Here is a 9904-nt window from a genome sequence, read left to right on the forward strand (position 1 = left end):
GATACCAACTCCACGTGCAATACAAACAAGGCAAAGAACTACATGTAGCTGCCTTCCTGTTCAGAACAGCTCAATCAACCACAGAGCACAGACAAATGCAAACACCAGCCACAGTCTACGCTATGGGTCTAGCCACAACTGACCTGGAACAGGTGGATCACACCAGTGATGTCACATCTCAACTAAGACAGTGGAGTCAATCAAAGCACACTGTTCCCAGGACCCACTGTTTCAAGCTCTGTACGCACAAATCAATAATGGCTGGCCTGGAACCAAACAGGCTGTGAGTCACACACTGAAAGATTTCTGGACGTACAAAGAGGAGCTCACCACAGAAAATGGACTGATATTTGGACTGTTTTCTGGCCAAGGATTACGGAGGACGTAAAGATCTTTATCAGCAAATGTGCAACCTGCAACCATCCAGAAGAGACAACAAAAGGAGACACTCATCCCCCACCAAATCCCTCCCCTCCCATGGTCCAAGATCGGGATGGACTTACTCACAGTCAACAAAAGCAACTACCTCATCACGGTGGATTATTACGCAGACTACTGGGAGCTCGACGAGCTGACTGACACCACATCAGACACCATCATTGAATGCTGCAAAAAGCAGTTCAGCAGACATGGCGTTTCCCACACTGTTGTTTCTGGTAATGCCCCCCCTCTCCGGAATGGACTTTCAAACATTTGCTGATGAGTGGGACTTTAAACATGTGACGTCATCATCGTATCACAGCCAAAGCGGAATCAGCGGTGAAAATGGCCAAAACACTCCTAAAAAAGGATGTGATGGATGGTGAAGACCCATGGAAAGCAGTGGTACAAAATGTCATTCCAAGAAAACAAGCCAAAGGGCTGACAGCAAAATACCACTATGACACACATGCATGTGACATGCCCAACATCATCCAAGGACAAACAGTTAGGGTTCTTCTCCACCCCAATAACTCAGCCAGCACTTGGACGCTGGGCATATGCACTGATCAACTCAGTGGCCAGTTGTATGAAGTACTAGTGAATTGTAAAATAATATCCCTTAGTTTGATGTCATTGGTGTTTCCGCCTTGAAAATCACTTCTTACAAAGACATACACGGACCTTGAGCATTTCCTCCTGTGATAAACTCTTATCGGGGGAGGGGTCTATATTAAATAAAATAATTTGCTAATCACACCCTTTTAGTATGTCATACATTTGAGGATTCCATTGATAATTGTGTGTCTATAGAAAAAAATGGCATTTTTAATTTAAATGAAAGGAAATTACACTGTGAACAAAATGATTATGATATTATGTTAGTCAATTATTTTTAAAGTGTTGATGAAAATCCAAAATTACCTAAAATCTGTCATTGGTGTTCCTACTGCGACTGTTGGCACAATGTTATCATAATAGTCAAAAAAAATTAAAATAATGAAGCTACCATATTTGTTGATTAAGAAAGGGCAGATTTACCCAAATACATTTAAATAAATACAAATACAAAATGCCATGCCCAAATGCCACTGCAATTCAAAAATGACCCTTTTGTGCCTGCGTGCATTTATGATACAAACAGGAGGTTGAGGTTGCTGTACATCTATGTTTACGTGTGCTCTCTGCTCCCTCTCAGTTGCCTCTCACCAGTTTGGCTCGCAGGTGGTGCCGATCTTGCTGACGGTGTAGCTGCACCAGCCGAACACAGGAGGGATAGTCCAGATGAAGGAGAAGGTCCAGACAAACAGCAGGCCGAGCGCCGCATGCTTCCCCCTAAGACGAACATTCCCCAGAGGCCGGCAGATCACAAAGAAGCGCTCGAAGGACAGGACTGCCAGGGACCACATAGCCACAATCCCTTAGAGGAGACACAGACACAGGCAAAGGGCATTCTGTAGGGCCCAGAAGAAACACATCTACCAATTTGGCTGTGACTATATACATCACATAGCACTGACTTGCATGCCTTATTGATTTTAATATAACGATTACCAACATATTAAAATAACAATGAATGACATATTTTCATTAAAAACATTATCTTCATAAGTAAATTCATACAATTTCATTCTTCCACCAGAAGATATAGTCCGGACAAAAATCTGGTTGTTAGTTATTTTGGTAATGTTGCAACAGACACACTAAATAATTTTTGCATAGTTGCTACGTAAAAGGACTGGTCGTCCGTTCTAGCAAAAATGGTTGCTAGGCAGGCTGACTAACGTTCTTGTCGCTAGCTAGCTAGCCAACTTCAGCTAACTCAGTCACGCTTATGTTAACCCCGCTTTACCAAACTAAATACTAGGCTAGAAGCAAGGGGAAATAATGTGTAAGTTGAGATAAATACAATAGATGATTCGGACAGCAACCTGAACATGATTATATTCTTATGGAGGGTCAGTGATAATTCAGATGGAACTGTTAGCAAGCATAGGTGTGCCTGTGTTGGCGAATACAGCACCGCTTGGAATGATGCTCGTCCAATCAGCATCCATGATCGAAACAACCCGTTTCATAAAATTGGCTAAATACTACCATTCTACACTTCACTCTACATAAAATGGGCTACCTAGAACCATTGTAAAAACTGCCAGCTTTCTGGCACTCCCTTCTGGTTAGTTTAGTCAGGCAGCTGAAGCCCAGTTTCCATTGGCACTTTGAAGTCAACCCAGGTTGGGCTGGCCTTGGTGGGCTAGCTCAAATTTGGCCCTAATTTTATGTGCCAGTGGAAACGGGGCTTTAGTCTCCTATTCTTCAGACACTAACCACCTTTAGTTTTCTTATTGGCCAAGGTCACGCCAGTCATTCTTATACAGTTGAAGTCGGATGTTTACATACACTTACAGTGAGGGGAAAAAAGTATTTGATCCCCTGCTGATTTTGTACGTTTGCCCACTGACAAATAAATGATCAGTCTATAATTTTAATGGTAGGTTTATTTGAACAGTGAGAGACAGAATAACAACAAACAAATCCAGAAAAACGCATGTCAAAAATGTTATAAATTGATTTGCATTTTAATGAGGGAAATAAGTGTTTGACCCCCTCTCAATCAGAAAGATTTCTGGCTCCCAGGTGTCTTTTATACAGGTAACGAGCTGAGATTAGGAGCACACTCTTAAAGGGAGTGCTCCTAATCTTAGCTTGTTACCTGTATAAAAGACACCTGTCCACAGAAGCAATCAATCAATCAGATTCCAAACTCTCCACCATGGCCAAGACCAAAGAGCTCTCCAAGGATGTCAGGGACAAGATTGTAGACCTACACAAGGCTGGAATGGGCTACAAGACCATCGCCAAGCAGCTTGGTGAGAAGGTGACAACAGTTGGTGCTATTATTCGCAAATGGAAGAAACACAAAATAACTGTCAATCTCCCTCGGCCTGGGGCTCCATGCAAGATCTCACCTCGTGGAGTTGCAATGATCATGAGAACGGTGAGGAATCAGCCCAGAACTACACGGGAGGATCTTGTCAATGATCTCAAGGCAGCTGGGACCATAGTCACCAAGAAAACAATTGGTAACATATTACGCTGTGAAGGACTGAAATCCTGCAGCGCCCGCAAGGTCCCCCTGCTCAAGAAAGCACATATACAGGGCCGCCTGAAGTTTGCCAATGAACATCTGAATGATTCAGAGGAGAACTGGGTGAAAGTGTTGTGGTCAGATGAGACCAAAATCGAGCTCTTTGCCATCAACTCAACTCGCCGTGTTTGGAGAAGGAGGAATGCTGCCTATGACCCCAAGAACACCATCCCCACCGTCAAACATGGAGGTGGAAACATTATGCTTTGGGGGTGTTTTTCTGCTAAGGGGACAGGACAACTTCACCGCATCGAAGGGACAATGGACGGGGCCATGTACCGTCAAATCTTGGGTGAGAACCTCCTTCCCTCAGCCAGGGCATTGAAAATGGGTCGTGGATGGGTATTCCAGCATGACAATGACCCGAAACACACGGCCAAGGCAACAAAGGAGTGGCTCAAGAAGAAGCACATTAATGTCCTGGAGTGGCCTAGCCAGTCTCCAGACCTTAGTCCCATAGAAAATCTGTGGAGGGAGCTGAAGGTTTGAGTTGCCAAACGTCAGCCTCGAAACCTTAATGTCTTGGAGAAGATCTGCAAAGAGGAGTGGAACAAAATCCCTTCTGAGATGTGTACAAACCTGGTGGCCAACTACAAGAAACGTCTGACCTCTGTGATTGCCAACAAGGGTTTTGCCACCAAGAACTAAGTCATGTTTTGCAGAGGGGTCAAATAATTATTTCCCTCATTAAAATGCAAATCAATTTATAACATTTTTGACATGCGTTTTTCTGGATTTTGTTGTTGTTATTCTGTCTCTCACTGTTCAAATAAACCTACCATTAAAATTACAGACTGATCATGTCTTTGTCAGTGGGCAAACTTACAAAATCAGCAGGGGATCAAATACTTTTTCTCTCACTATAGGTTGGAGTCATTAAAACTCGTTTTTCAACCACTCCACAAATTTCTTGTTAACAAACTATAGTTTTGGCAAGTCGGTTAGGACATCTACTTTGTGCATGACACAATACATTTTTCCAACAATTGTTTACAGACAGATTATTTCAATTATAATTCACTGTATCACAATTCCAGTGGGGTCAGAAGTTTACATACACTAAGTTGACTGTGCTTTTAAACAGCTTGGAAAATTCCAGAAAATGATGTCATGGCTTTAGAAGCTTCTGATAGGCTAATTGACATCATTTGAGTCAATTGCAGGTGTACCTGTGGATGTATTTCAAGGCCTACCTTCAAACGCAGTGCCTCTTTGCTTGACATCATGGGGAAATCAAATGAAATCAGCCAAGACCACAGAAAAAAATGTGTAGACCTCCACAAGTCTGGTTCATCCTTGGGAGCAATTTCCAAATGCCTGAAGGTACCATGTTCATCTGTACAAACAATAGTACGCAAGTATAAACACCATGGGACCACGCAGCTGTCATAACGCTCAGGAAGGAGACGCATTCTGTCTCCTAGAGATGAACGTACTTTGGTGCGAGAAGTGCAAATCAATCCCAGAACAACAGCAAAGGACATTGTGACGATGCTGGAGGAAACCGGTACAAAAGTATCTATATCCACAGTAAAACGAGCCCTATATCGACATAACCTGAAAGGCTGCTCAGCAAGGAATAAGCCATTGCTCCAAAACCACCATAAAAAAGCCAGACTACGGTTTGCAACTGCACATGGGGACAAAGATCGTACTTTTTGGAGAAATGTCCTCCGGTGTGATGAAACAAAAATAGAACTGTTGGCCATAATGACCATCATTATGTTTGGAGCAAAAAGGGGGTTGCTTGCAAGCCGAAGAACACCATCCCATCCGTGAAGCACGGGGGTGGCAGCATCATGCTGTGGGGGTGCGTTGCTGCAGGTGGGACTGGTGCACTTCACAAAATAGATGGCATCATGAGGAAGGAAAATTATGTGGATATATTGAAGCAACATCTCAAGACATCAGTCAGGAAGTTAAAGCTTGGTCGCAAATGGGTCTTCCAAATGAACAATGACACCAAGCATACTTCCAAAGTTGTGGCAAAATGGCTTAAGGACAACAAAGTCAAGGTATTGGAGTGGCCATCACCAAGCCCTGACCTCAATCCTATAGAAAATGTGTGGGCAGAACTGAAAAAGCGTGTGCGAGCAAGGAGGCCTACAAACCTGACTCAGTTACACCAGCTCTGTCAGGAAGAATGGGCCAAAATTCACCCAACTTATTGTGGGAAGCTTGTGGAAGGCTACCCGAAACGTTTGACCCAAGTTAAACAAATTAAAGGCAATGCTACCAAATACTAATTGAGAGTATGTAAACTTCTGACCCACTGGGAATGTGATGAATGTAATAAAAGCTTAAATAAATCATTCTCTCTACTATTATTCTGACATTTCACATTCTTAAAATAAAGTGGTGATCCTAACTGACCTAAAACAGGGAGTTTTAACTAGGATTAAATGTCAGGAATTGTGAAAAACTGAGTTTAAATGTATTTGGCTAAGGTGTATGTAAACCTCAGACTTCAACTGTATTACCCAATCAGCATCCTCTATTCCCGAGACTTCAGGTTCATTCGTGTAGGATCCCTATCATGGCAGGGAAGAAATCAGATAACATTGCTTTCCATCCTGACAAGCACTACTTTTTCCCTCCCTCTACCTTTTTCCTCTTGTGAAAAATATCCTTGTTGTCTGACATTTTATTGTGCGTGCATCTAAAACATAAGTGCTTTAAGATCTTTATGTCCCGTTGGTTTTGTTGCTAAGTATTGTCTGTTGTTGTATTTTGCCAATTATGTTGAGCTTGTTGGCTAGCTCGCGCGGCCACTAGCATTAGCATTTACACTAAGAATGCATTAGTACTGTATGTTAGCATGCCTAGTAGGTTTAGCCGTTTGTTAGCATTTGTCATTTGAGGTGATAAGCTATTTCCTTTTGTGTATATGTAAATCGCTCATGCTATGGTGTTTATATTATGTAGACATTCCTGTATTGCTGTTGTTGAAGTACTGGTCCACTAGCATATTTAGTAGGCAGATAGGCATATTTTCCTTCTGCAGGGCTAGAGTCTAAGTTTTTATTATCTCCCTTACAGAACCAGAATCTATGTCAGTTTCAAGACTGGCGTGTGTGTATGTGGATCCTTTCTGTCCATTAAAACCCCCTAAATTGTAAATACTGTCTCCTCGTTGTTCTGGACGGACATTGCTGTAGTGGTAACTACCGGCCTGGAAACCAGCACCTGAGTTTATCTATTTTAATGGTCCTTCGATATTGTAACCAACACATATTTTACAACCATAAAAGGATCTTTGGCTGTCCCTGTAGGAGAACCCTTTCTGGTTCCAGGTAGAACACTCAAAGTACCCTTTTGTGAAAAGGTTCTACCTGGAACCAAAAAGGCTTTGGTTTTACTACAGGGACAGCGGAAGAACATTTTAATGTTCTAGGTAGCCCTTTTTTTCTAAGAGTATGTACAGTACCTTCAGAAAGTATTCACACCCCTTGACTTCTTCCACATTTTGTTGTGTTAGAAAGTGGGATTAAAATGTATTTAATTGTAAAAAAAACAAAAAAAACATTTGATCTACACAAAATGCTCTGTATTGTCAAAGTGGAAGAAAAATTCTAACATTTGTAAAAAATAATAATAATAACAATAATAATATGTTGATTAGATAAGTATTCAACCTTTGACAGCGATTACACCTGTAAGTCTTTCTGGGTAAGTCTCTAAGAGCTTTCCACACCTGGATTGTGCAACATGTCAAATTGGTTGTAAAAAATGTTTGTTGATCGTTGCTAGACAACCATTTTCAGGTCTTGCCATATATTTTCAAGCAGGTTTAAGTCAAAACTGTAACTCGGCCACTCAGGAACATTCACTGTCTTCTTGGTAGGCAACTCCAGTGTAGATTTGTGTTTTAGGATATTGTCCTGCTGAAAGGGCTCCCGAGTGACGCAGCGGTCTAAGGCACTGCATCTCAGTGCTTGAGGTGTCACTACAGACCCCCTGGTTCGATTCCAGGCTGTATCACAACCGGCCGTGATTGGGAGTCCTGTAGGGCAGGGCACAATTGGCCCAGCGTTTCCTAGTGAAATATAAATAAAAGGTGTATTCATCTCCCAGTGTCTGGTGGAAAGCAGACTGAACCAGGTTTTTCTCTAGGATTTTGCCTGTGCTTAGCTCCATTCAGTTAATTTTTTATCCTGAAGAACTCCCAAGTCCTTAACAGTTACAAGATACCCATAACATGATGCAGCCACCACTATGCTTGAAAATATGGAGAGTGGTACTCAGTAATGTGTTGTATTGCATTTGCCCCAAACATAAGACTTTGTATTCAGGACAAAAAATTAATTGCTTTGCCACATTTTTTGCAGTATTACTTTAGTGCCTTGTTGCAAACAGGATGCATGTTTTGGAATATATTTATTCTGTACAGGCTTCCTTCTTTTCACTATGTCAATTAGGTTAGTATTGTGGAGTAACTACAATGTTGTTGATCCATCCTCAGTTTTCTCCTATCACAGTCATTAAACTCTGTAACTGTTTTAAAGTCACCATTGGCCTCATGGTGAAATCCCTGAGTGGTGTCCTTCTTCTCTCGCAACTCAGTTAGGAAGGAAGCCTGTATCTTTGTAGTGACTAGGTGCATTGATACACAAAGTGTAATTAATAAATTCACCATGCTCAAAGGGATATTCAATGTCTGCTTTTGAAATGTTTAACCATCTACCAATAGGTGCCCTTTGCGAGGCATTGGAAAACCTCCCTGGTTTTTGTGGTTTAATCTGTGTTTGAAATTCACTGCTTGACTGAGGGACCTTATAGATTTTACATTTACTTTGAAAGAACTGCCAAATGCACTACAAAAGATGGATGGATTCCTTTCTGCTATGTATTATGTGTCTTTAGTAGCTCAGTTGGTAGAGCATGGCGCTTGCAACGCCAGGGTTGTGGGTTCGATTCCCACGGGGGACCAGTATGAAAATGTATGCACTCACTAACTGTAAGTCGCTCTGGATAAGAGCGTCTGCTAAATATTTAAAAAACTGTCTAAGAAACCAATCAGTCTTTGACTTTCAAACGCTATTATCTTGCTACATTTCGGTAATCTAAACAGCTCCAACACTGACACCTGCAGCAACTGTGCGGTTTCACCAGCATCCCAGGCTACTTATTCAAATACATTACCATGATCCATGCTGAACTTACCGAAATAGGTGACAGCAAAACCTTCCAATACGCAAGCCCAATTTCCAAGAAAAAAAAAACCTTTGGCATTTGTTAGAAAACTTATTGTTCCACCGGTGAGTGACACAAGGAAATCAGCAACAGATAAATTAACTATGATATAATTTAAGGGCTGTCTCAGCTGTTTGAACTTGTAAGTGGCCAACATAACAGTGAAATTTTCAAATAGAGACAGAGATGTTACAACAAACATCAAGGTAGCCAAAACTGCGAAATTCCAAGGTGCAAGATGTGTTATTGGACCAGTGAACGGATCAGCATGTGGTTTGTAGATCTCTGCTGCCTCGTTATAAGAAACACCATTTACTGCGATTCTTATATTATCCATTGTCCATGTCAAAATAATTGCAGTTGACCTAAGAGTAAAATTCCTATTGCACTCGGGGGTTATGTAAAGGGTCTGAGATCTTGTGGTCCATATGTCTCATTTACACAACTTAAAAAGCATTCGTTTGAAGGACTGGATCAACAGCCATTCCTTGAAATTGTTTTCATACTTTTCTTTGAGTAGGTTGAACTTAAGATCTTGATATCCGGATTTTGCATGAAAGCACATATTTTGGACCAAAGCGACGAATCCACAGTTATTCAGAGTTCAAGGATGTTCAAAGAATGAGCCTGTATCTACAAAAACAGCAACGGTAAACCAAAACCGCAAAAGCACTGCTGCAAATAAACAAACACTTTCTTAATGAATGTGTGCGGACCGAATCGGAGTCTTGAGAAGGTTTACCAGCAACTGAATAGGTAGGTGACTTATGTTGCCGGTAGTCGATTCGCTCGCAACAACTCGAGCGTCACTTCAGACCTGGAGGAAATGTAGCCCCAAAGGCCGGTAGATGGCGGTATTGAGTCGTGTTATCTTACGGTCCAAATGCATTGTATGCAGCCGGCAATACATTCGTATCCCTCGTGGACCAGTTCGTACCTAAAACATTCTCCATTCAGACTGTATAGGTTTCGATTTCCTCAACTTTATTTAATGGCGAGAAGGCGAAAAAAACGCCATTATCCACCACCATGCTAGAGTGACTAAATGCTAAGCAAATCAAATCAGATGTTATTGGTGGCATACACATATTTTGCAGATGTTATGGCAGGTGCAACAAAATTATGTTTCTAGCTCCAACAGCG

At 41.7% G+C, this 9904-nt stretch overlaps 1 protein-coding gene across 1 annotated transcript in view; it reads right to left on the bottom strand.

Moving 5' to 3' along the window:
* The window catches only part of LOC121569233 (vertebrate ancient opsin-like), a 43744-nt gene extending 34576 nt beyond the window's left edge, over positions 1-9168 (bottom strand). Inside the window, exons 1-2 of the mRNA XM_041880035.1 lie at positions 8732-9168; positions 1630-1840 (exon numbers count right to left, since the gene is read on the bottom strand). Of these exons, the coding sequence (XP_041735969.1) occupies positions 1630-1840; positions 8732-9098 (578 nt within the window). The 5' untranslated portion in view covers positions 9099-9168. The remainder of the gene's footprint in view (positions 1-1629; positions 1841-8731) is intronic.
* Between the last annotated feature and the right edge of the window lie 736 nt (positions 9169-9904).

This window comes from Coregonus clupeaformis, chromosome 1 (genome assembly GCF_020615455.1).
Source record: "Coregonus clupeaformis isolate EN_2021a chromosome 1, ASM2061545v1, whole genome shotgun sequence".
Taxonomy (NCBI): domain Eukaryota; kingdom Metazoa; phylum Chordata; class Actinopteri; order Salmoniformes; family Salmonidae; genus Coregonus; species Coregonus clupeaformis.